Source organism: Camarhynchus parvulus, unplaced genomic scaffold (assembly GCF_901933205.1).
Source record: "Camarhynchus parvulus unplaced genomic scaffold, STF_HiC, whole genome shotgun sequence".
Taxonomy (NCBI): Eukaryota; Metazoa; Chordata; class Aves; order Passeriformes; family Thraupidae; genus Camarhynchus; species Camarhynchus parvulus.
Window position 1 is genome coordinate 1,863 of NW_022148067.1, and position 27,731 is coordinate 29,593.

A 27,731-nucleotide genomic window follows, 5' to 3' on the forward strand; every position below is an offset into this window, starting at 1 on the left:
GCCCACCCCCATGATCCATTGACCATCCTCATGACCAGTTGCCCATCCCCATGGCCCGTTGACTTTCCCAATAACCACCTGACCATCAAACACCAGTTAATGACCCCCTTCACCACCAGTTGCCCACTTCCATGACCAGTTGACTACCCCCATGGCCCATTGACCCTCCTCATAACCAGCTGACCATTGAACACCAACTGACCACCAAACCCCACTGACCACCCCCATCCCCACCAGTTGCCCATCTCCATGACCAGTTGACCATTGAACACCAACTGACCATTGAACACCAGTTGACCATCAAAAAACATGGCCCACCCCCATCCCCACCAGTTGCCCATCTCCATGACCAGCTGCCCATCCCTATGACCTGCTGGGTCTCCCCATAACCAACTGACCATCAAACACCACTGACCATCAAACACCATTGAGCACCCCACCCCCATGACCAGCTGCCCATCCCCATAACCCACTGGCTCTCCCCATAACCAACTGACCATCAAACACCACTGACCACCCTCATCCCCATGACCAGCTGACCACCCCTATGGCCCATTGACCCTCCTCATAACCAGCTGACCATTGAACACCAACTGACCACCAAACCCCACTGACCACCCCCATCCCCACCAGTTGCCCACCCCCTTCACCAGTTGCCCATCCCCATGACCAGCTGACCATTGAACACCAACTGACCACCAAACCCCACTGACCACCCCCATCCCCACCAGTTGCCCACCCCCTTCACCAGTTGCCCATTACCACGACCCGCTGGCGCTCCCCATAACCAGCTGACCAACAAACACCAGCTGACCACCAAACCCCGCTGACCACCCCATCCCCCTGACCAGCTGCCCACCCCCATGACCAGTTGACCACCTCCATGACCCATTGACCCCCCCATAACCAGTTGACCACCAAACCCCACTGACCACCCCCATCCCCACCAGTTGCCCACCCCCTCACCCAGTAGCCCCTCCCCCACTCCCACTAGCCCCTCCCCCCCTCCCCGTAGCCCCTCCCCCCTGCCCTCCCCCACCTTGTTGGGCTTCACGGCGCGCTGCAGGTTCTCGATCCATTTGTCCCTCTCGGCCGCCGACCGGCAGGCGAAACATTTGGTGCCCGACGCCGTCGTCACCTGCGGGCACCGCCCCCAGCCCCAGGTGAGCCACGCCCCCCAGAACCCCACCCCGGAAGGTGCCGGAAGGTTCCGGAAGGTTCCGGGAGGCAGGCGCACCTCGAAGCAGAACTCCTGGCCCAGGATGCTGCTGTGCACGGCCTTGATGATGGAATCCTCGTCCAGGTTCAGCTCCAGCGCCTCGGCCGCGCTCGAGGGGCTCAGCAGCGACTCGTGCGAGTGCGACTCCTTAAAGCTCTGCATCAGCCGCGCCCTGCAGCGGGAACGCCGGGATTCGGGGGGATCCGGGGGGATCCGGGGGGCTGGGGGGCGTCTGGGGCCATTTTGGGGGCATTTGGGGGATGCTTGGGGGGTGTTTGGGGGAGCTCATGCGGGTGGCGATTCCTTAAAGCTCAAATCGCCCCCAAATCCCCCCAAAATGCCCCCAAATCCCTCCTTAAAGCTCTGCATCCAGGGGGTCTAGGGGGGGTCTGGGGGGATTTGAGGGGATTTTGGGGCATTTTGGGGGGTTGGAAAGGGATTTTGGGGCATTTTGGGGAGGTTTGTGCAAATGCGACTCCTTCAAGCTCTGCATCGGCAGCGCCCTGCAGCGGGAACGCCGGGATTCGGGGGAGTCCGGGGGGATTTGGGGGGGTCTGGGGGGGATTTGGGGCCATTTTGGGGGATTTGGGGCCATTTTGGGACCATTTGTGGGGAGCTCGTGCGAGTGCGACTCCTTCAAGCTCTGCATCAGCCGCGCCCTGGATTGGGGGGATTTGGGAAGTTTGGGAATTTTGGGAGATCCGGGGGGGTCCGGGGGGTCTGGGGGCATTTTGGGGGGTTGGAAAGGGATTTAGGGGCATTTCGGGGAGGTTTGTGCAAATGCGACTCCTTCAAGCTCTGCATCGGCCGCGCCCTGCAGCGGAACGCCGGGATTCGGGGGGATTGGGGGGGCTGGAGGGGTCTGGGGGGATTTGGGGCCATTTGGGGGGATTTGGGGCCATTTGGGGGGTTTGGGGGCCATTTTGGGGGATTTGGGGCCATTTGGGGGGATTTGGGGCAGGTTTGTGCGAGTGCGACTCCTTCAAGCTCTGCATTAGCCGCGCCCTCCATCGGGAATTTCGGGAATTTGGGGGGTCTGGGGGGGGTCTGAGGGGATTTGGGAGGGAATTGGGGGGGTCTGTGGGGGATTTGGGGGCATTTGGGGCCATTTTGGGGGGATTTGAGGGGATTTGGGGGGTTTGTGTGAGCGCGACTCCTTAAAGCTCTGCATCAGCCACGCCTTGGATTGGGGGGATTCGGGAATTTCGGGAATTTGGGGGGATCCGGGGGGTCTGGGGAGGTCTGGGGTGGGGTTTGGGAGGGGATTTTGGGGCCATTTTGGGGCACTTTGGGGCAATTTGGGGCGATTTGGGGGATTTGGGGGGGATTTGGGGGCATTTTGGGGAGGTTCATGCGAGTGCGACTCCTTCAAGCTCCGCATCAGCCGTGCCCTGCGGGGGATTTTGGGAATTTGGGAGGAATTTGGGGGTCGGAAAGGGATTTGGGGGGGTTTTAGGGGGATTTGGGGGGATTATGAGGCGTTGGAAGGGGATCTGAGGGGGTTTGGAGGGATTTCGTGGGGTTTCATGGGGACTTGGTGGGGATTTGGGGAGATTTGGGGGGATTTAGGGGAATTTGGGGGGGTTTGGGGGGGTTTTGGGGGGATTGGAGGGGTTGGAAGGGGATTTGGGGGGATTGGAGTGAATTTGGGGGCGATCTGGGGGGGATTTGGGGCGATTTGGGAGGATTTGGGGAGATCTGAGAGATTTGGGGGGGTTCTGTAGGGTCTGAGGGGAATTTGGGGGCGATTTGGGGGGATTTGGGGGAAATTTGGGGAGATTTGAGGGATTTGGGGAGATTTGAGGGATTTGGGGCAGATTTAGGGGGGGTTATCAGATTTTGGGAGGTTTGGGGGGGTTCTGTAGGGTCTGAGGGGAATTTGGGGGGATTTGAGGGGATTTTGGAGGGGGATCGAGGGAATTTGGGGAGAATTGAAGGAATTCTGGGGCATTTGAGGAGATTTAGGGGGGTTGGAGGGGATTTCGGGAGATTGGAGAGGATTTGGTGAAATTTGAGGGGATTTGGGAAGATTGGAAGAGATTTTCAGGGGATTTTGGGGAATTTTAGGAGGATTTTGGGAGATTTGCGAGGATTTGGTGAGATTTGAGGGGATTTTGGGGAGATTTGCAGAGAATTTTGGGGGAATTTTGGGGAGACTTTTGGGGGGATTTTCAGGGAATTTTGGGTCGACTTTTGGGGAATTTTAGGGGAATTTTGGGGGGACTTTTGGGTGGATTTTCGGGGATTTTTGGGGGGATTTTGGGGGATTTTGGGCAGTTCCTGGCGGAACTCGGGACCCCCCCCCCCGGTGGGACCCCCAAATCCCCCCGGGGCGCCCCCAGGTGTGCCCAGGTGTGCCCAGGTGTGCCCCAGGTGTTGCCGGTACCTGTCACGCTCGGCGCTGTGGGAGCTGCTGGTCCAGTGCCCCCAAATGTCCCCAAATGCCCCCGTGGTGTCCCCAGGTGTGCCCTGGTGTCCCCAGGTGTGGCCGGGTCTCCTAGGTGTGTCCCAGGTGTGTTTGTAGGTGTCCCCAGGTGCCCCCAAACCCCCTCAGGTGTGCCCAGGTGTGCCCAGGTGACCCCAGATGTGCCCAGGTGCGACCCCAGGTGTGTCCCCAGGTGACCCCAGGTGTGTCCCCAGGTGACCCCAGGTGTCCCCAGGTGTGCCCAGGTGACCCCTGGTGCCTCCAGGAATCCCTGTGGTGTCCCCAGATGTGTCCCAGGTATTCCCAGGTGTGCCCCCAGATGTGCCCAGGTGTGTCCCCAGTGCCCCCAGGTGCCCCCAGGTGCCGCCAGGTGTATTTACCTGTTGTAGTTGGCGCTCTGGAAGCGCAGCAGGTCCTGCTGGAAGCTGCCCCAGGTGTGCCCAGGTGTGTCCCCAGTGCCCCCAGGTGTGCCCAGGTGTGTCCCCAGTGCCCCCAGGTGTGCCCAGGTGTGCCCAGGTATATCCCAGGTGCATGAGGTGTATCCCAGGTGTATCTCGGGTGTGCCCAGGTGCCCCCAGGTGTGTCTCACCTGTCGTGATTGGCGCTCCAGAAGCGCAGCAGGATCTGCCGGAAGCTGCCCCAGGTGTATCCCCAGTGCCCCCAGGTGTACCCAGCTGTGCCCAGGTGTATCTCAGGTGCGCCCAGGTGTATCTCAGGTGTACCCCAGCTGTGCCCAGGTGTACCTCAGGTGTATCTCAGGTGCACCCAGGTGTATCCCCAATGCCCCCAGCTGTACCCAGGTGTACCCAGGAGTACCCAGGTGTATCTCAGGTGTGTCTCACCTGTCGTGGTTGGCACTCCAGAAGCAGGGGAGGATCTGCCAGAAGCTGCCCCAGGTGTGTGATGTGTACCCCAGGTGTGTCCCCAATGCCCCAGCTGTACCCAGGTGTATCTCAGGTGTATCTCAGGTGTGTCTCAGGTGTGTCTGTGGTTACCTGTCGTGATCCGCGCTCCGGAAGCGGGGCAGGATCTGCCGGAAGCTGCCCTGGGTGTACCCAGGTGTGCCCAGGCATGTCTCACCTGTCACCAGGTATATCTCACCTATTCAGTGCTGCGGAAGTGCAGCAGGGTCTCCTGGAAGCTGCCCCAGACGCACCCAGGTGTGCCCAGGTGTGCTCAGGTGTATCCCCAATGCCCCCAGCTGTACCCAGCTGTATCTCAGGTGTATCTCAGGTGTGTCTCAGCTGTACCCAGGTGTGTCTCACCTGTCGTGGTCAGTGCTGCAGAAGTGCAGCAGGATCTGCCTGAAGCTGCCCCTCATGTATCCCAGGTGTGTGAGGTGAGTCCCAGGTGTACCCAGGTGCCCCCAGGTGTATTTACCTGTTGGAGTTGGCACTGCCAAAGCTGTCCCAGGTGTGTGATGTGTACCCCAGGTGTACCCCAGGTGTACCCAGGTGTACCAAACCGTACCCAGGTGTATCCCAGGTGTATCCCAGGTGTGTCTCACCTGTAGCGGGCAGCACTGCGAAAGCGGGCCCAGGTGTGCCCAGGTGTGTGACCCAGGTGTACCCCAGGTGTATCCCCAATGCCCCAGGTGTATCTCAGGTGTACCCAGGTGTGCCCCAGGTGTATTATGGTGTACCCCAGCTGTACCCAGGTGTACCCAGCCGTACCCCAGCTGTTCAGGTGTACCCCAGGTGTATCATAGGTGTGTCTCACTGTGCCCAGGTGTGTTACCTGTCGTGGTCAGAAAAAGGGCAGGATCTGCTGGAAGCTGCCCCAGGTGTACCCAGGTGTATCCCAGGTGTGCCCAGGTGTATGATGTGTACCCCAGGTGTACCCAGGTGTATCCCAGGTGTACCCAGGTGTCTCCCAAGTGTGCCCAGGTGTATGGGTGTATGATGTGTACCCCAGGTGTATCCCAGGTGTACCCAGGTGTACCAAACCGTACCCAGGTGTGCCCAGGTGTATCCCAGGTGTGCCCAGGTGTGTCTCACCTGTCGTGGTCAGCGCTGCGGAAGCGGGGCAGGATCTGCTGGAAGCTGCCCCAGGTGTACCCCAGGTGTATCCCCAATGCCCCAGGTGTGTCTCAGGTGTACCCAGGTGTACCCCAGGTGTATTATGTGTACCCCAGCTGTACCCAGGTGTACCCAGCCATACCCAGCTGTGCCCAGGTGTACCCAGGTGTATCATAGGTGTGTCTCACCTGTGCCCAGGTGTGTCTCACCTGTGGTATGCCCAGGTGTATCCCCAGGTGTACCCCAGGTGCCCCCAGGTGTACCCCAGGTGTATCCCCAATGCCCCAGGTGTATCTCAGGTGTACCCAGGTCCCCAGCTACCCAGCCGTCCAGGTGTATCTCAGGTGTATCCCCCAGGTGTGTCTCAGGTGTACCCAGCCGGGTGTGCCCAGGTGTATCCCAGGTGTGCCCAGGTGTGTCTCACCTGTCGTGGTCGGCGCTGCGGAAGTGGGGCAGGATCTGCCGGAAGCTGCCCCAGGTGTACCCCAGGTGTATCCCCAATGCCCCAGGTGTATCTCAGGTGTACCCAGGAGTACCCAGCCATACCCAGCCGTACCCAGGTGTATCTCAGGTGTACCCAGCCGTACCCAGGTGTATCCCAGGTGTATCTCAGGTGTACCCAGCCGTACCCAGGTGTATCCCAGGTGTACCCAGCCGTACCCAGGTGTATCCCAGGTGTATCCCAGGTGTACCCAGGTGTACCCAGGTGTATCCCAGGTGTACCCAGGTGTGCCCAGGTGTATCCCAGTGCACAGGTGTGTCTCACCTGTCGTGGTCGGCGCTGCGGAAGTGGGGCAGGATCTGCCGGAAGCTGCCCCAGGTGTACCCCAGGTGTATCCCCAATGCCCCAGGTGTATCTCAGGTGTACCCAGGAGTACCCAGCCATACCCAGCCGTACCCAGGTGTATCTCAGGTGTACCCAGCCGTACCCAGGTGTATCTCAGGTGTACCCAGCCGTACCCAGGTGTATCCCAGGTGTATCTCAGGTGTACCCAGCTGTACCCAGGTGTATCCCAGGTGTACCCAGGTGTACCCAGGTGTATCCCAGGTGTGCCCAGGTGTGTCTCACCTGTCGTGGTCGGCGCTGCGGAAGCGGGGCAGGATCTGCCGGAAGCTGCTGGTCCGGTCCAGCTTGGGCTGGCTCTTGGTGCGCTTGATGGAGCTCTTGAGGCGCCGGCTCAGGAAGCCTTGCTGGGGACACCGGGGTCACGGGGTCACTCGGGGGTCACTGCGGGTCACAGAGGTCAGGGGTCACCCAGGGGTCAGGGGGTCACTCAGGGGTCAGGGGTCAACCAGGGGTCACCCGGTGGTCACTTGGGTCACCGGTCATCCAGGGGTCACTGGGGTCACCCAGCATCAGGGGTAATCCAGGGGTCACCCAGGGGTCACCCAGGGGTCACCCAGGGGTCAGGGTCATCCAAGGGTCACTAGGGGTCAGGGATCACCCAGGGGTCAGCCAAGGTCATCAGGGTCACTGGGGGTCAGGGGTCACACAGGGGTCAAGGGGACATTGGGGTCTGGAGGGCCAGAGGTCACCCGGGGGTCATTGTGGCATTGAGGTCAAGGGGTCACTGAGGGGTCAGGGGTCACCATGGGGACACTGGGTCATGGTTTCCATGGCGACGAGCAGCAGTTACCATGGCAACAAACTACTCAGGGCCTGAGTTACCCGGTTACCATAGCAACGGGTACCATAGCGGGTCACACAGGGTGTTACCTGGTTACCATGGCAACGGGTTACTCCAGACCTGGCTTACCCAGTTACCATGGCAACAGACCAGTTACCCTGGCAAGGGCTCAGTCAGGGCCCAGGTGACCCGGTTACCATGGCAACGGGTTGTTCCAGATCCAGGTCAACTGGTTACCGTGGTAATGGGTCATTCAGTGTGTGGGCTGCGTGGTTACCATGGCAACAGGCAGCACAGGACCCGGGTTACCTGGTTACCATGGCAACGAGTCAGTCTGGACCTGCGTCACCTGGTTACCATGGCAATGGGTTATTCCAGATCCAGGTTACCATGGCAACAGACTATTCTGAGCCCAGGTTACCCAGTTACCTGTTATGGCAACAGGTCATTCAGGACCTGGATTACTGGTTACCATGGCAACAGACTATTCGGTACCTGGGCTGTCCTGTTACCATGGCAACAGGCTATTCCGGATTCAGGTTGCCTGGTTACCATGGCAACAGGTTATTCTGGGTCACCTGGGTCTGCAATAACCCGTTACCACGGTAACCGGGTTACCCGGCCCCTGACCTTGGGTTACCTGGCTGCCATGGCAACGGGTCATTCAGGGCCGTGGTTGCCATGGAAACAGGTGCGGTAGGCTCCAGGTTACCCGGTTGCCACGGTAACAGGTACCACAGGGCTGCGGTTGCCATGGTGACGGGCAGCTGAGCATCGCGGTTCCCGAGCATGGGGACCACAGGGGTCACTGCCCTGTTACTATGGCAACAGGGAGGCGATGGGTCTCAGTAACCATGGCAACAGACACAGTCATGGCAACCATGGCAACGGGGACGTGCAGGGCCAGGGTAACCATGGGAACAGGCCTGGGATGGGGTAACCATGGCAACAGGCAGGCCCACAGCAACCATGGCAACAGGGATGTGCCAGGCCACGGTAACCATGGCAACAAGTGATGGGGGGGTGCAGTAACCATGGCAACGTGCGTGAGGGGTAACCATGGCAACAGGCAGGACCACAATAACCGCGACAACAGGGATATGCTGAGCCGTGGTAACCATGGCAACGGCTGCCTGGGTACCATGGTAACCATGGCAACTTGTGATGAGGGACTGCAGTAACCATGGCAACCAGTGTGTGATGGGGTAACCACGGCAATGTGCGTGTGCTGCCCATGGTAACCATGGCAATGGAAATAGTGGCCACGGTAACCATGGCAACGGCAGGTTGGTACCATGGCAACCATGGCAACGGCTGTGTGATGGGGTAACCATGGCGACATGGAAACAGGGACCAGGGTAGTCAAGGCAACGGGCGTGTGATGGGGTAACCACGGCAACAGTTACCCCAGTAACCAAGACAACGGATGTACGGGGGACCACAGTTACCATGGCAACGGGTGATGCGTGACTGCGGTAACCACGGTAACACGGAAACAGGGATCAGGGTAACCATGGCAACGGGTGACAGGGAACACAGTAACCATGGCAACAGCTGAGCACCACAACAGTGTAAGTGTGGCAATGGGGGGACTGGGGTACTTGGTAACCATAGCAACGGGTGTGCGCCGGGTGTAACCATGGCAACAGGCACATGGGGACCACAGTAACCATGGCAGCATGGAAACAGGACCATGGTAACCATGGCAACGAGTGATGGAGGACTACGGGAACCTTGGCAACGGGTGTGTGACAGGGTAACCATGGCAACAGGTGATGGGTGACTGTGGTGACCATGGCAACGGGTGACCATCAGTGGTGTGCACTTGGTAACCATGGCAACGGGTGTGTGATGGGGGGGACTGTGGTAACCATGGCAACACAGAAACAGGGACCAGGGTAACCATGGCAACGAGTGATGGAGGACTACGGGAACCTTGGCAACGGGTGTGTGATGGGGTAACCATGGCAACGGGTGTGTGATGGGGTAGCCATGGTAACATGGAAAGGGGACCGTGGTAACCATGGCAATGCGTGATGGAGGCCCACGACAACAGGTGTATTGGGAACGTGGTAACCGCGGCAACGAGTGTGCGATGAGGTAACCATAGCAACAGGCATATGGGACCACAGTAGCCATGGAAACAGGACCATGGTAACCATGGCAACGTGTGATGGAGGACAACAGTAACCTTGGCAACGGGTGTGCAGTGGGGTAACCATGGCAACGGGTGTGTGATGGGGTTGCCACGGCAATGGGTGGTGTTGGGTAACCATGGTAACACGGAAACAGGGACCAGGGTAGCCATGGCAACAGCTGAGTACCAGTGTAAGTGCGGCCATGGGGGCTGGGCACTCGGTAACCATGGCAACGGGTGGTGGTGGGTAACCATGGCAATGGGTGTGTGATGGGGTAACTGTGGCAACGGGTGCATTGGGACCACGGTAACCATGGCAACGGATACCCCGAATAACCAAGACAACAGGTGGGGGAAGGGGAAAATAGCATGGTAACCATGGCAATGGGGGGAGAACCATGGTAACCATGGCAACGGATGACAATGGCAGCCATGGCAATGGGGGAGCATGGTAACCATGGCTACAGATGACAATGGAAGCCATGGCAACGGGGGGGCATGGTAACCATGGTAACAGATGATAATGGTAACCATGGAAATGGGGGTATCAGGACCACGGTAACCATGGCAACGGATGATAGATGACAACAGTAGCCATAGAAACAGGAATGTGGGGACCACAGTAACCACAGCAATGGAATAATGGGGGGAGGGAAACCACCATGGTAACCATGGCAACGGGTGACAGTGGCAACCAGGCAATGGGGGGTGGGGGACCACAGTAACCATGGCAACGGAGATGTGGGGACCACAGTAACCAAACCAATGGAATAATGGGGGGGACCAGAGTAACCATGGCAACGGATGATGGGTGACAACAGTAACCATGGCAACGGATGATGGGCAACAATGGCAATGGACCATGGGGGGGCCATGGTTACCATGGCAATGGGGTGTAGGGGACCACGGTAACCATGGAAACAGATGACAATTGTAACCACGGCAACAGGGGGATGGGGGGACCACGGTAACCATGGCAATGGCTGATGAGTGACAATGGTCAGCATGGCAACAGGGGGCGGGGGGACCATGGTAACCATGGCAACCGATGAGGGGTGATAATGGTAACCATGGCAATGGAGGGGAGAAGACCACGGTAACCATGGAAACGGATGATAGATGACAATGGCAACCATGGCAACGGATGATGAGTTTTACAATTGTAACTGAAGCAGTGGGGGGTGGGGATCATGGTAACCACGGCAACGGATGACAATGGTAACCATAGCAACAGATGATGGGGGGCCACAGCATCCACAGCAATGGTCAGGCCACGGTTGCCATGGTGACAGTCAGGCTGCGGTTGCCATGGCGCCAGTCAGGTCACGGTTGCCATGGTGATGGTCAGGCCGTGGTCGCCATGGTGACAGTCAGGCCATGGTTGCCATGGCAACGGGCTGCGGTTGCCATGGTGATAGTCAGCCTGTGGTCGCCATGGTGATGATCAGGCCACGGTTGCCATAGTGATGGTGAGGCCGCGGTTGCCATGGCGCCAGGCCGCGGTTGCCATGGTGACAGTCAGGCCGCGGTCACCATGGTGATGATCAGGCCACGGTTGCCATGGTGACAGTCAGGCCGCGGTCGCCATGGCGCCGGCGCTCACCGAGGGCCGGAAGGGCGGCGCGGGCGGCGCGTCCATGTTGATGCTGAACTGCTTCCCCCCGGGAACGCTCTTCCTGCGGGAGCGGCCGCCGTGGTAATCTGGGGACGGAGCGGGGGAATCGGGGTCAGGGAGCCCCAAAACCCGGGGGGAGCCAAACCCCACCCCAAAATGCAGTGGGACCCCCAAATCCCAGCCCCTGACCTGAGGGGACCCCAAAATCTCGCCCCAAAACCTGGGGGAACCCAAACCCCACCCCAAAACCCAGGGTGAGACCAAAATCCCACCCCAAAATCTGAGGGGAACCCAAACCCCCACCCCAAACCCCCACCCCAAAATCCCACCCCAAAACCCGGAGGGAGAACCCAAAATCCCACCCCAAAAACCGGAGGGAGAACCCAAAATCCCACCCCAAAAACCGGGTAGAAAAACGGGGGCGTCAGGGAGCCCCAAAACCCGGGGAGCCAAACCCCAACCCCAAAACCCGAGGGGAGACCAAAAGCCACCCCAAAATCCGGCAGGACCCTAAAATCCCACCTGAAAATCCAGGGGGACCCGGGTCCTACCCCAAAATCCGGGGAGACCCCAAAATCCCAACCCTGACCTGGGGGGACCCCAAAATCCCACCCTAAGACCCAGGGAGACCCCAAAATTACCCCCCTCACCCAGGGGAACCCAAATCCCACACACAAAATGTAGGGGGACCCCAAAATCCCTCCCCAAAACCCTGGGAGACCCCAAATCCCACCCCAAAACGTGGGGGGACCTCGGGTTCCACCCCCTGACCTGGGAGGACCCCAAAACCCAGCGGGATCCCAAATCCCACCCCAAAACCCGGGGGGAACCCAAAATCCCACCCTAAAACCCGGGGGCCAAAAACGGGGGACAGGGCACCCCAAAACCTGGGGGGAACCCAAAACCCACACCCCGATCTGGGGAGACCCCAAAATTACACCCCAAAACCCATGGGAACTCCAAATTCCACCCCAAACCTGGGGGGACCCCAAAATCCCACCCCAAAACCTGGGGGCACCCAAAACCCACCCCAAAATGTGGGGGGAACTCTGGTCCCACCCCAAAATCCAGGGGAGCCCAAAATCCCCCCCCAAAATGCAGCAGGACCCCAAAATCCCACCCCTCGACCTGGGGGGACCCCAAAATCCACCCCAAAACCTGGGGGGACCCCAAAATCTCACGCCAAAACACGGAGGGAACCCAAAACCCACCCCAAAATTGCAGCAGGACCCCAAAATCCCGACCCCAACCTGGGGGGACCTGGACCCCACCCCAAAACCCGGGGAGACCCCAAAATCTCACCCTGAAACCTGGGGGAACCCCAAATCCCACCCCAAAACCGGAGAAGACCCCAAATCCCACCCCAAAATCCCGGGAACCTCGGGTCCTACCCCGTGACCCGGGGGAATCCCAAAACCCCACCCCAAAACCCAGACTGACCCCAAATACCACCCCAAAACCTGAGGGGACCCCAAAACCCACCCCAAAATGCAGCAGGACCCCCAAATCCCACCCCATAACTGGTGAGGAACCAAAATCCCACCCCAAAACCTTGGGAGACCCCAAAATTACACCCTAAAACCCCTGGTGACCCCAAAATTACACCCCTAACCCAGGGGAACCCAAATCCCAGCCCAAAATATGGGGAGACCCCAAAAAATCCCACCCCAAAATCCTGTGAGACCCCAAAGCCCCAGCCCCAAATCCAAGGGGACCCCAAAACCTGAGGTGAACCCAAATCCTTCACCAAAACCCAGGGGGGAACCAAAATCTCGCCCCAAAACGCAGCAGGACCCCAAAATCCTACCCCCTGACCCGGGGGGACCCCAAAATCCCACCCCAAAACCCTGGGGGACCCCAAAACTGCACCCCTAACCTGGGGGAACCGAAATCCCACCCCAAAACTCGGAGAGACCTCAAATCACACCCCAAAATCCGAAGGAGACCCCAAAACCCGGGGAGACCCCAAAATCCCAGCCCCAAATCCACGGGGACCCCAAAACCCGGGGAGACCCCAAAATCCCAGCCCCAAATCCACAGGGACCCCAAAATCCCAGCCCCAAATCCACGGGGACCCCAAAACCCGGGGAGACCCCAAAATCCCAGCCCCAAATCCACAGGGATCCCAAAATCCCAGCCCCAAATCCACGGGGACCCCAAAACCTGGGGAGACCCCAAAATCCCACCCCAAATCCCAAGGAGACCCCAAAATCCCAGCCCCAAATCCACGGGGACCCTAAAACCTGGGGAGACCCCAAAATCCCAGCCCCAAATCCCCGGGGACCCCAAAACCTGGGGAGACCCCAAAATCCCAGCCCCAAATCCTCGGGGACCCCAAAACCTGGGGAGACCCCAAAACCCGGGAGACCCCCAAAATCCTACCCAAAATCCCAAGGAGACCCCAAATTCCCACCCAAAATCAGGGGAGACCCCAAATTCCCACCCCCATCTCTTGGGGGCACCCCAAATTCTGCTCCGTGGGGTGACAGGGGGGGATTTGGGGTCTGGGGGAGATTTGGGGGTCACAGGGGGTCAGGGGCACCCCCAAATCCACGGGGACCCCAAAATCCCACCCCAAAATCGGGGCAGACCCCAAAAAATCCCCCCAAAATTCTTCCCCCTGCCCCAAATCCCCTTGAACCCCAAACCCCCTCCCCAATTTCCAGCCCCCTCCCCAAATTTCGAGCTCCTCCTCCCCAAAATTTTGGGATCCCTCGAACTTCCCCCCCCCAAATCCCCTTGAACCCCGAGACCCCTCCCCAAATTTGGGGGTCGCTTCAACTCTGCCCTCCCAATCCCCTAAAAGCCCCCAACCCCCCCCAAAATCCCCCCAAATTCTCCCCCCTCCCCAAATCCCCTTTAACCCCGAGCCCCCTCCCCAAATTTCGAGCTCTTCCCCCCCAAAATTTTGGGATCCCCTGAACTTCTCCCCCCAAAATTCTCCTCCCTCCCCAAATCCCCCTGAACCCTGAGCCCCCTCCCCAAATTCCAGCCCCCTCCCCAAATCTGAGCCCCCTCCCCAAATTCCGAGCTCTTCCCCCCCCAAAATTTTGGGATCCCCTGAACTTCTCCCCCCTAAATCCCCTTCCAAATTCACCCCCCGAGCCCCTTCGAGCCCCCTCCCCAAATTCCTACCGGCCACGGTGCTGCTGGCTCCCTCTGAGCCCCCTCCCCAGTTTAGAGCCCCCTCCCCAAATCCCCTTTAACCCCTCCCCCAGTTTGGAGCCCCCTCCCCAAATCCGGAGCCCCCTCCCCACATTAACTCCCCCTGAGCCCCCTCCCCAGTTCGGAGCCCCCTCCCCAAATTTCGAGCTCCTCCCCCCCAAAGTTTTGGGATCCCTTGAACTTTTCCCCCCCTCGCCCGCTCCCCAGTCAATCAATCAATCAATCAATCAATCAATCAATTATCAATGAATGATCGATCAATGATCTCCTACCGGCCAGGGTGCTGCAGCCGCCCGGGGGGGCCCGGGGGGGGCCGGGGGGGCCCCGCAGGCTCCGGGGGGACCCCGGGGTGCGGGGGGCGCGGCGGGGGCGGGGCCCCACATGGGGGGGGCGGGGCTAAAGCCGGGGGGGAGGGGCCCCCCCGAGCCCCGCCGGAGGGGCCCGAGAGACCCCGGAGAGCATCGGGGGGGGCGGCGGGGGGGGCACCTGAGGGGGGGCGGGGTCAGACACACCTGAGGGGGGGAGGGGTCACCTGGGGGAACACCTGGGGGGGCACACACACCTGGGGGGGGCACGGGCACACCTGGGGGGGGGGCACACACACCTGGGCACACCGGGGGGCAGACACACCTGGGGGGGGGGCACGGGCACACCTGGGCACACCTGGGGGGGGGGGTCAGACACACCTGAGGGGGGACGGGCACACACTGGGGGCACCTGGGGGGGGCCACACCTGAGGGGGGGGGAGGTCAGACACACCTGGGGGGTCAGACACACCGGGGGGGACACACACACACCTGGGGGGTCAGACACACCTGAGGGGGGGCACACACACCTGAGCACACCTGGGGGGGGCACACTCACTCACTCACTCACTCACTCACTCACTCACTCACTCACTCGGGGGTCGCGCACACCTGAGGCCTCGCACACTCACCTGCCCTTTGCACACTCACCCGAGCCCCCCCAGAGCCTGCCCCCGAACCCCCCCTCGCACACTCACCTGACCCTTGCACGCTCACCCCAGCCTCCCCTGCACACCTGAGCACCCCTCGCACACCTGAGCCCCCCCGGCCCTTGCACACTCACCCCGAGCCCCCCTTGCACACTCACACCTGCCCCCCCTCAGCTCCTGCACACCTGAGCCCCCCGGCCCTCGCACACCTGTGCCCCCCTTGCACGCTCACCCTGAGCCCCCCTCACACACCTGAGCCCCCCTTGCACACTCACACTCACCTGACCCCCCCTGCACACTCACCTGACCCCCCCTCGCACACTCACACTACACACCTGACCCCCCCTGCACACTCACACTCACCTGACCCCCCCTTGCACACTCACCTGACCCCCCCCCGCACACTCACCTGACCCCCCCTCGCACACTCACACCCGAGCCCCCCGCACGCCCCCTCCCGTTCCCTCTCCCTCCCCCTCCCCCGCGCACACTCACCCGCTCCCCCCTCCCTCCCCCCCCGTTTTGCACACTCACTCCCCCCCCCCCCCCCCCCCCGCTCGCGGCTCCGCGCCGCGCCGCCCCCGCCCCCCCTCCCCACCTCCCCCCCCCCCCCCCCGCCCTCCCCCTGCACACTCGCCCCTCCCCCTTTGCACCTCGCCCCTCCCCCCAGGCACACTCGCCCCTCCCCCTCTCACACTCGCCCCCCCCTTGCACACTCGCCCCCCCCTCACTCACCCGGCGCCGCCGCCGCCGCCCCGCGCTCGGCAGGCCCCGCCCACCGCGCTCAAACCACGCCCACCGCGCTCGGGACACGCCCACAGCGTCCCCCGGCCACGCCCACCGCGTTCCGGGGGCGCGCCCGGCGTGCGGGGGAGGCCACGCCCCGAAACGGGAGGCCCCGCCCACTGGGAGGGAGGCCACGCCTATAGGGAGGGGAGGCCACGCCCATGGCGGGGGCGTGGGAAAGGGGCGGGGCCAGAGGGCCGTGGGAAAAAAGGGGGGAGGGGAACTGGGACAGACTGGGGGGAACTGGGGACAGTGGGGACACTGGGAGGGTGGCACTGGGACACTGGGAGGGTGGCACTGGGGATACTGGGGACACTGGGACAGACTGGGGGGAACTGGGGACAGTGGGGACACTGGGGATGGGCACACTGTGACACTGGGGACACTGGGAGGGTGGCACTGGGGCTTGGGAGGGGGCACTGGGAATGGGAGGGTGGCACTGTGACACTGGGGAATTGGGAAGACTGGGGACTGGGGACAGTGGGGCATGGGAGGGGTGGCACTGGGACACTGGGAGGGGGACTGGGGCCTGGGATGGCACACTGTGACACCGGGGAGGGTGGCACTGGGGACATGGGAGGGGGCACTGGGCACTGGGAAGGTGGCACTGGACATGGGGATGGGCACCTGGGTATGGGAGGGTGGCACTGGGACACTGGGGACACTGGGACAGACTGGGGGGAAGTGGGGACACTGGGGACACTGGGAGGGTGGCACTGGGGACACTGGGGATGGGCACACTGTGACACCGGGAGGGTGGCACTGTGACACTGGGAGGTGGCACTGGTGGCACTGGGGACACTGGGAGGGTGGCACTGTGACACTGGGAGGGTGGCACTGGGGACACTGGGAGGGTGGCACTGGGACAGACTGGGGATGGGGGCACTGTGACACTGGTAGGGTGGCACTGTGACACTGGGAGGGTGGCACTGGGGACACTGGGGATGGTGGCACTGGGACAGACTGGGGATGGTGGCACTGGTGGCACTGGAATGGTGGCACTGGTGGCACTGGGGACACTGGGACACACTAATGGCACTGGTGGCACTGGAGATGGTGGCGCTGATGGCACTGGGAATGTTGGCACTGGGACAGACTGGGGATGGTGGCACTGGTGGCACTGGAAATGGTGGCACTGGGGATGGGCACACTGTGACACTGGTGGCACTGGGGACACTGGGACACACTAATGGCGCTGGTGGCACTGGGGGTGGTGGCACTGGGACTGGGGATGGGGACACTGGTGGCACTGGGGATGGTGGCACCGGGACACACTGGTGACAGTGGCAGTGGTGAGAGGTGGCACTGGGGACACACCGGGAGGGTGCCCAGTGGCACCGGGGACACTGGAGATGGTGGCACCGGGGACACTGGGAATGGTGGCACTGGGGACATTGGGAATGGTGGCACCGACGGCACCGGTGGCAGTGAGGATGGTGGCATTGGGGACAGTGGCGGTGACTGGTGGCACTAGTGGCACTGGAGATGGTGGCACTGGGGATGGTGGCACTGGGGACAGTGCAATGGTGGCACTGGGGACACTGGGACACACTGGGGCACATTGAGGGTGACCGGTGACACCGGAGATGGTGGCACTGGGGACACTGGGGATGGGGGCACTGGGACACACTGGTGGCACTGGGGACACTGGGGATGGTGGCACTGGGGACACTGGGGACACTGCGATGGTGGCACTGGGGACACTGGGGATGGGGACACTGGGGACAGTGGGGACACTGTGATGGTGGCACTGGGGACACTGGGGACAGTGGCACTGGGGGCACTGGGGATGGGGACACTGGGACACACTGGCACACCCTGGTGGCACTGGAGATGGTGGCAGTGGTGAGAGGTGGCACTGGGGACACCGGGAATGGGGACACCGGGACACACTGGTGGCACTGGTGGCACTGGGGATGGTGGCACTGGGGACACCGGGGCACAGCGGTGACAGTGGCACTGGGGACACTGGAAATGGGGACACCGGGACACACTGGTGGCACTGGGGACACTGGGGCACAGCGGTGACAGTGGCACTGGGAATGGTGGCACTGGGGACACCGGGAATGGGGACACCGGGACACACTGGTGGCACTGGTGGCACTGGGAATGGTGGCACTGGGGACACCGGGAATGGGGACACCGGGACACACTGCTGGCACTGGTGGCACTGGTGGCACTGGGGACACCGGGGCACAGCGGTGACAGTGGCACTGGGGACACCGGGAATGGGGACACTGGTGGCACTGGGGATGGTGGCAGTGGTGAGAGGTGGCACTGGGGACACCGGGAATGGGGACACCGGGACACACTGGTGGCACTGGTGGCACTGGTGGCACTGGTGGCACTGGTGGCACTGGGGACACCGGGGCACAGCGGTGACAGTGGCACTGGGGACACTGGAATGGGGACACTGGTGGCACTGGGGATGGTGGCACTGGGGAGACCGGGAATGGGGACACTGGGACACACTGGGGATGGTGGGGACAGTGGGATGGTGGCACTGGGGACACTGGGGACACTGGGGATGGTGGCACTGGCACAGACTGGGGCACACTGGGGGTGACCAGTGACACTGGGGGTGGTGGCACTGGGGACACTGGGACAGACCAGAGACGGTGGCACTGGGGACACACCAGGAATGGTGACACTGGGGACACTGGAGATGGTGGCACTGGGGACACTGGTGGCACTGGAGATGGTGGCACCGGGGACACTGGCGGTGACCAGTGACACCAGGAATGGTGACGCTGGGACAGGGGACACTGGGGACACTGGGACAGACACTGGGAGGGTGACCAGGGACACCGGGGGTGGTGGCACCGGTGGCACTGGGGACAAGGGAATGGGGACACTGGGACACACTGGGAGGGTGACCAGTGGCACTGGTGGCACTGGGGACACTGGGGATGGGGACAGTGGGATGGTGGCACTGGTGGCACTGGGGACACTGGGGACAGACTGGGGGTCCCGGTGGCACTGGGGACACTGGGGACACAGGGGACACAGGGGACAGTGACACCAGGACACACCACTGGCACTGGGGGTGGTGGCAGTGGTGACACTGGGAGGGTGACCAGGGCCACTGGGGACACTGGGAATGGGGACACTGGTGGCACTGGAGATGGTGGCACTGGTGACACTGGGACACACTGGTGACAGTGGCAGTGGCGAGAGGTGGCACTGCGGATGGTGGCACTGGGGACACTGGGGGTGGCACTGGTGGCACCGTTGGTGGCACGGGGGGCACAGGTGACAGTGGCGGCGCTGATGGCACAGGTGACACAGGTGATGGTGGCACTGGTGACATTTATGGCAGCGGATGGTGGCAGCAGCGGTGACAATGGCACTGGGAACAGCGGTGACACTGGTGATGGTGGCACTGGCGGCACTGGATGGTGGCAGCAGCGGTGACAGCGGTGACAGGATGGCAGCCGCGGTGGCACTGGATGGTGACAATGGCACTGGTGGCACCGGTGACAGCAGGGGTGGCCCTGGTGGCACTGGGGGGTGACAGCAGCACGGGGACAGTGGGGGTGGCACTGGGGGGTGGCAGCGGTGACAGTGACAGGGTGGCACCGCTGTCCCTGTCCCCAGTGTGGCTGGTGGCACTGGTGGCACTGGTGGCACTGGGAGGTGGCGGCAGCACGGGGACACTGGGGGTGGCACTGGGCAGGTGACAGCGATGTCCCCTGGCACTGCTGGTGACACTGCTGGCCCTGTCCCCAGGAAGGGTGACACAGCTGGCCCTGTCCCTGTCCCCAGCAGGGGTGGCACTGGTGGCACTGCTGGCCCTGTCCCCAGCAGCGCTGCTGGCATTGGTGGCATCCCTGTCCCTCTGTCCCCCTGTCCCTCTGTCCCTCTGTCCCTCTGTCCCTGTCCCTGTGTCCCCGTCCCTGTCCCTCTGTCCCTCTGTCCCTCTGTCCCTATCCCTGTCCCCTGTCCCCGTCCCTGTCCCTCTGTCCCTCTGTCCCTCTGTCCCCATGTCCCTCTGTCCCCATCCCTGTCCCTCTGTCCCCATCCCTGTCCCTCTGTCCCCGTCCCTGTCCCTCTGTCCCCTCCCCCCCAGCCCCAATTTTCCCTTTTTTCCCCCCAAACCCGCGCGGGGGGTGCGGGGGGGGCAGGGCCGGTGCCACCCCCTCCTGTCCCCCCCTCCCCCCCCCGGTGTCCCCTCCTGTCCCCCCCCCCCCGGTGTCCCCTCGTGTCCCCCCCCCCCCGTGTCCCCTCGTGTCCCTCCCCCGGTGTCCCCCCCCGGGTGGCGCCTCCTCGGGAAGGGGGGGGGGGCAAGGGGGAGGGGCGGAATTTGGGGTTGGGGGGGGGGAGGCAGGGCCCGTGTCCCCGTCTCCATGGCAACCGTCGCCATGGCAGCGCAGCAGCGCCTCTGCGAGCATTATGGGATGGAGTCGCCATGGCTCCCATGGCGCGGGTGGGGGTGTCAAATCCGCCCCGCCCCCACCCCGAAAGCACCGAGGGGGGGGGTCCCGGGGGTCCCGGGGGGTCCCGGGGGGTCCCGGGGGGTCCCGGGGGGGCTCGGGGACCCCTCCGGCGCCGTTACCGTGCTCGGGGTGCGGGCGGCCCTCCACGGGCACGCTGACGGTCCTGCGCAGCAGCTTGCTCCGGCACGGCTCGCCGCGCCGCTCCCGGATCAGCAGCGGGTGGATCTGCGCACGGGGGGTTCAGCCGTTTTGGGGGGACCCCCCCGAGCCCCCCCCGAGCCCGCCGGGCGCCGCTCACCTCCTCCTCATCGAGCATCAGCAGCTGGTTGCCGGAGATGATGCAGAACCGGGGGTTCCAGGGGGGCCGCTCGTACGGGGAGGGGGCGTAGGGCCCGCGGCCCAGGGGGGCTCCTCGCACATCTGGGGGTCACATCTGGAGACCCCCCCCCCCACACCCCCAACCCCCAAAATAACCGGGTACCCCCCCCCCAGCCCCCCGCGCCCACCCGCATCCTCCTCCCGCACCCGCCGCCCGCATCCCGCGTTGCTCCGGCAACCGCGGCCCACGGCGGGGACGGGCCCCGAAACCCGGGGGGGGTCCCCGAAACCCGGGGGTCCCGAAACCCGGGGGTCCCGAAACCCGGGGGTCCCCGAAACCCGGGGGGGTCCCCGGATCGGGCAGGGGGATTTGGGAACCCCGGAACCCCCCCCCGGTACCGGGTCCCAAAGGATGGGGGGGGGCACGATGGGGGTTTGGGGGGGTCCCCAAATTTTGGGGGGGATCCCAGGGAACTCGTGGGGATCCCCAGGACCCCCTCGAGCCGCTGGGTCACCCCCAAATCCAGGGTGAGCCCCTAAAACTGAGGGTGACCCCCCCCCCCATGGATGGGGTTCCCAAAAATCCACCCGGGAACCCCAAAAATACCACTCGGGAACCCCAAAATTCCACCTGGGAACCCCAAAATCTACCAAATAACCCCAAATTCCACCCAGAAACCCCAAAAATCCACCCGGGAACCCCAAAAATCCACCAGGGAACCCCAAAATTCCCCCCAGGAACTCCAAAATCCCTCCCGATAACGCCAAAATTCCTGACTGGACCTCCAAAATTCCACGTGAGAACCCCAAAAATCGACCCTGGGAACCCCAAAATTCCTCCCGGGAACCCCAAAATCAACCCCGGGAACCCCAAAATTCCCCATGGGAACCCCAAAATCCCACCGGGGAATCCCAAAATTCCTCCCGGGATCCCCAAAATCAACCCCAGGAACCCCCAAATTCTGCCAGGGAACCCCAAAACTCCCAAATTCCGGGGTGCCCCCGGTTCCCGTTGGTGCGGCTGACCTGGTGTCCCAAATTCGGGGATTTTGGGAGTTTTGGGGTTTGGGGATTTTGGGGTGTTTGGGGGATTTTGGGGATTTGGGGATTTTGAGGAGTTTTGGGGTTTTGGGGGTTTGGGGGGGGTTTGGGGGATTTTGGGGGTTTGGGGATTTTGGGAGTTTTGGGGATTTGGGGGGATTTGGGGGATTGGGGATTTTGGGGGTTTGGGGATTTTGGGAGTTTTGGGGTGTTTGGGGGATTTGGGGGATTTTGGGGATTTTGGGGGGTCCCCAAACCCCCCTGGGAATTCCGGGGTCCCTCAGCACCCCCGGGACCCCAAAAACCCCCGGGGGGACCCCAAACCCCCCACACAGCCACGGAATGGGCTGGCCCGGGGTCACGGCACCAGTGCGGACCAGTAACAACCAGTAACAACCAGTATGGACCAGTATGGACCAGTAACAGCCAGTATAGACCAGTAACAACCAGTATGGACCAGTATGGACCAGGAACAACCAGTAACAACCAGTATGGACCAGTAACCACCAGTACGGACCAGTAACCACCAGTAACAACCAGTAACTCCAGTAAGCACCAGTAACCCCCAGTAACAGCATCCCCATCTCCCAGTAACAACCAGTAACCACCAGTAACAACCGGTATGGACCAGTAACAACCAGTAACACCAGAAGCAACCAGTAACCACCAGTAACCACTGGTAACAACCAGTAACCACCAGTAACCCCCAGTAACACCAGTAATAACCAGCACGGACCAGTAAGCGCCAGTAAGCGCCAGCATGGACCAGTAACAACCAGTAACACCAGTAACAACCTGTAAGCACCAGGAACGACCAGTAAGCACCAGTAAGCACCAGTTACAGCATCCCCATCTCCCAGTAACCCCAGTAAGCACCAGTAACCACCAGAAACCACCAGTAACCACCAGTAACCCCCAGTAATGACCAGTAAGCACCAGTAACAACCAGCACAGACCAGTAACCACCAGTAACCACCAGTAACCACCAGTAACCCCCAGTAATGACCAGTAAGCACCAGTAGTGACTGGTAACCCCCAGAAACAACGAGTAGGCACCAGAAACCACCAGTAAGCACCAGTAAGGACCAGTAAGGACCAGTAAGCACCAGTAACAACCTCTAACCCCTGGTTGCCCCCAGTTTCCTCCAGTAAGCACCAGTAACAACCAGCACGGACCAGTAACAACCAGTAACCACCAGTAACCACCAGTAACAACCAGTAACCACCAGTAACCACCAGTAACCACCAGTAACAACTAGCACGGACCAGTAACAACCAGTAATCACCAGTAACACCATCCCCATCTCCCAGTAACCCCAGTAAACACCAGTAACAACCAGTAACCACCAGTAACAACCAGCATGGACCAGTAACAACCAGTAACCACCAGTAAGCACCAGTAAGCACCAGTAATAACCAGCATGGACCAGTAAGCACCAGTAAGCACCAGTTACAGCATCCCCATCTCCCAGTAAGAACCAGTAACACCAGCAACAACCAGTAAGCACCAGTAACCCTCAGTAAGCACCAGCACGGACCAGTAAGCACCAGTAATTACCAGTAACCACCAGTAACCACCAGTAATGACCAGTAATGACCAGTAACAACCAGTAACCACCAGGATGGACCACTAACAACCAGTAACAACCAGTAACAACCAGTAACAACCAGTAACAACCAGGATGGACCACTAACAACCACTAACAACCAGTAACAACCAGTAACAACCAGTAACAACCAGTAAGCACCAGTGACCCCCACTAAGCACCAGTAACACCATCCCTATCTCCAGTAACCACCAGTAACCCCAGTTGCCCCCAGTAACCCCCAGTAAGCACCAGTTACAGCATCCCTATCTCCCAGTAACACCAGTAACCACCAGTTACCCCCAGTAACCCCCAGTGACCCCCAGTAACACCAGTAACAAGCAGTAATGACCAGTTACCACCAGTAACACCAGTAACTCCCAGTTACACCGATCTCATCTCCCAGTAATCCCCAGTTACAGCATCCCCACGTCCCAGTAACTCCCAGTAACGGCATCACTGCAAACCAGTAACTCCCAGTTACAGCATCCCCACGTCCCAGTAACTCCCAGTAACGGCATCACTGCAAACCAGTAACTCCCAGTTACAGCATCCCCACGTCCCAGTAACTCCCAGTAACGGCATCACCACAAACCAGTAACTCCCAGTAACAGCATCACCTCAAACCAGTGACTCCCAGTAACAGCATCACCTCAAACCAGTGACTCCCAGTTAGGGCATCACCACAAACCAGTAACTCCCAGTAACGGCATCAGTGCAAACCAGTAACTCCCAGTAAGGGCATCACCTCAAACCAGTAACTCCCAGTAACAGCATCACCTCAAACCAGTAACTCCCAGTAAGGGCATCACCACAAACCAGTAACTCCCAGTAACAGCATCACCTCAAACCAGTAACTCCCAGTAACGGCATCACCACAAACCAGTAACTCCCAGTAAGGCATCACCTCAAACCAGTGACTCCCAGTAACAGCATCACCTCAAACCAGTAACTCCCAGTAACAGCATCACCTCAAACCAGTAACTCCCAGTAACAGCATCACCTCAAACCAGTAACTCCCAGTAACAGCATCACCTCAAACCAGTGACTCCCAGTAACAGCATCACCACAAACCAGTAACTCCCAGTAACAGCATCACCTCAAACCAGTAACTCCCAGTAACAGCATCACCACAAACCAGTAACTCCCAGTAAGGGCATCACCACAAACCAGTAACTCCCAGTAACAGCATCACCTCAAACCAGTAACTCCCAGTAACAGCATCACCTCAAACCAGTAACTCCCAGTAACGGCATCACCACAAACCAGTAACTCCCAGTAACGGCATCAGTGCAAACCAGTAACTCCCAGTAAGGGCATCACCTCAAACCAGTAACTCCCAGTAACAGCATCACCACAAACCAGTAACTCCCAGTAACTCCCAGTAACGGCATCACCACAAACCAGTAACTCCCAGTAAGGGCATCACCTCAAACCAGTAACTCCCAGTAACAGCATCACCTCAAACCAGTAACTCCCAGTAACAGCCCCCCCCAACCCCAGTATCACCAGTACGAGCAGCCCCCAGTCCCAGTCTAACCAGTAACCGCCTCCTCCAGCACCAGTATCCTCCAGCAGCAATCCCAGTACTCCCAGTACAAGGCCTCTGCTCCCAGTATGCCCAGTAACACCATCCCCCAGTCCCAGTATCCCCAGTATCACCCACCTGCAATCCCAGTATGCCCAGTAACAGCATCCCCCAGTCCCAGTATCCCCAGTACCAGTCCCAGTATGCCCAGTAACCGCCTGCCCTGGCCCCAGTAACAGCATCCCCCGCTCCCAGTATGCCCAGTAACACCCATCCCCGCTCCCAGTATGCCCAGTAACACCCATCCCCGCTCCCAGTCTGCCCAGTACCACCCACCCCCGCTCCCAGTCTGCCCAGTAACACCCACCCCCGCTCCCAGTATCCCCAGTCTGAGCCTCCCCCGCTCCCAGTATGCCCAGTACCACCCACCCCCGCTCCCAGTATGCCCAGTAACACCCATCCCCACTCCCAGTATGCCCAGTACCACCCACCCCCGCTCCCAGTATGCCCAGTAACAGCCTCCCCCGCTCCCAGTATGCCCAGTAACAGCCACCCCTGCTCCCAGTATGCCCAGTAACACCCATCCCCGCTCCCAGTCTGCCCAGTACCACCCACCCCCGCTCCCAGTCTGCCCAGTAACACCCACCCCCGCTCCCAGTATGCCCAGTCTGAGCCTTCCCTCAGTCCCAGTATCCCCAGTAACAGCCACTGCCAGGCCCAGTACCAGCCCCAGTATCCCCAGTACCGGCCTCTCCTGCTCCCAGTATCCCCAGTAACCTCACCTTCTGCTCCCAGTATCCCCAGTAACCTCATCTTCTGCTCCCAGTATCCCCAGTAACAGCATCCCCCGCTCCCAGTATGCCCAGTAACAGCATCCCCCTCCCAGTATGCCCAGTAACACCCCCCGTCCCAGTATGCCCAGTAACAGCATCCCCCGCTCCCAGTATCGCCAGTACCGCCCTCCCCCGCTCCCAGTCTGCCCAGTAACAGCATCCCCCGCCCCAGTATGCCCAGTAACAGCATCCCCTCCCCAGTTTGCCCAGTAACCCCACCCCCGCTCCCAGTCTGCCCAGTCCCGGCCTCCCCCGCCCCCGGTATTCCCAGTAAAGCCCCGCGCGCTCCCAGTCTGCCCAGTAAAGCCGCCCCCGGCCCCGGCCCGAGCCTCCCCCGGCCCCAGTATGCCCAGTAACAGCCTCCCCCAATCCCAGTATGCCCAGTAACAGCCCCCCCCAATCCCCAGTATGCCCAGTAACAGCCTCCCCCAATCCCAGTATGCCCAGTAACAGCCACCCCCAATCCCAGTATGCCCAGTAACAGCCTCCCCAGTAACAGCCACCCCCAATCCCAGTATGCCCAGTAACAGCCTCCCCCAATCCCAGTATGCCCAGTAACAGCCACCCCCAATCCCAGTATGCCCAGTAACAGCCACCCCCAATCCCAGTATGCCCAGTAACAGCCTCCCCCAATCCCAGTATGCCCAGTGCCCCCTCCCCCGCTCCCAGTATCCCCAGTAACAGCATCCTGTCCTCCCAGTATCCCCAGTAACCGCCACCCCCGGCCCCAGTCCGAGCCTCCCCCGCTCCCAGTATCCCCAGTAACCGCAGCCTCTGCTCCCAGTCTGCCCAGTAAAGCCGCCCCCGGCCGCAGGATCAGTCCCAGTAACAGCCGCCCCCGCTCCCAGTCTGCCCAGTAACAGCCGCCCCCGGCCCCAGTGCCGCTCCCAGTGCTCCCAGTAACAGCCGCCCCCGCTCCCAGTCTGCCCAGTCCCGGCCTCCCCCGCTCCCAGTCCGGGCCTCCCCCGCTCCCAGTATGCCCAGTAACAGCCGCCCCCGCTCCCAGTATGCCCAGTAACAGCATCCTTTACTCCCAGTATCACCAGCACCGGCCTCCCCCGCTCCCAGTATCCCCAGTAACCGCAGCCTCCGCTCCCAGTATCCCCAGTACCAGCATCTTCTGCTCCCAGTTTGCCCAGTAACAGCCGCCCCCGCTCCCAGCGCTCCCAGTGCCGGCCTCCCCCGCTCCCAGTCTGCCCAGTCCGAGCCACCCCCGCTCCCAGTATCCCCAGTAACAGCATCCCTCGCTCCCAGTATGCCCAGTAAGAGCATCCCCCGCTCCCAGTATCCCCAGTCCGAACAGCACCCCCCGCTCCCAGTATCCCCAGTAACAGCATCCCTCGCTCCCAGTACCACCAGTACCGGCCTCCCCCGCTCCCAGTATGCCCAGTAACAGCATCCCCCGCTCCCAGTATCCGCCACCCCCCCATCTGCCCAGTCCGAGCCCCCCCGCTCCCAGTATCCCCAGTAACAGCATCCCCCGCTCCCAGTATGCCCAGTAACAGCATCCCCCGCTCCCAGTATCCCCAGTAAGAGCCTCCTTTACTCCCAGTCTGCCCAGTAACCGCCACCCCCGCTCCCAGTGCCGCCCCCCCCGCTCCCAGTGCTCCCAGTCCGCAGCACCCCCGTTCCCAGTTCGCCCCTCCCCCGCTCCCAGTTTGCCCAGTGACCCCTCCCCCGCGCCCCCGCCGCTCCCAGTTTGCCCAGTGCGGGTCCCCGGCGCTCCCAGTTTGCCCAGTGCGGGCTCCCAGCGCTCCCAGTGCTCCCAGTCCGGCGGGCCGTACCTCGGAAGGGGACATAGGACATGGTGCCACCGGCGGCGCGCGACACCCCCGGCGGGGGGAGGGGCGGGGGGAGGGGCGGGAGGGGGAGGGGGGAGGGCCCGGGGGGGGAGGGGAGAGGGGCCGGAAATGGGGGGAGGGGCCGGGAGTGGGGGGCGGGGCTAAAGGTGGGGGAGGGGCCGGATCGGGAACCGGGAACCGAGAACCGGAGCGGGGGGGGGGAAACCGGAATGGGGAGGGGCCACGGGGAGGGGGCGGGG

The 27,731-nt window shown here is 61.6% G+C and overlaps 1 protein-coding gene across 1 annotated transcript; it reads right to left on the reverse strand.

Annotated features, from left to right (window-relative positions):
• Positions 1-1,039: 1,039 nt before the first annotated feature.
• On the reverse strand, positions 1,040-27,551 carry LOC115915988 (ras/Rap GTPase-activating protein SynGAP-like; the record flags this gene model as incomplete). The annotated part of the gene is made up of 7 exons (XM_030969687.1): positions 27,475-27,551; positions 20,683-20,804; positions 20,504-20,609; positions 11,031-11,128; positions 6,732-6,853; positions 1,238-1,391; positions 1,040-1,138 (listed from the first exon to the last, which is right to left on the reverse strand). Coding segments are annotated over exons 1-7 (723 nt in total), but the record flags the coding sequence as incomplete, so codon positions are not given.
• Between the last annotated feature and the right edge of the window lie 180 nt (positions 27,552-27,731).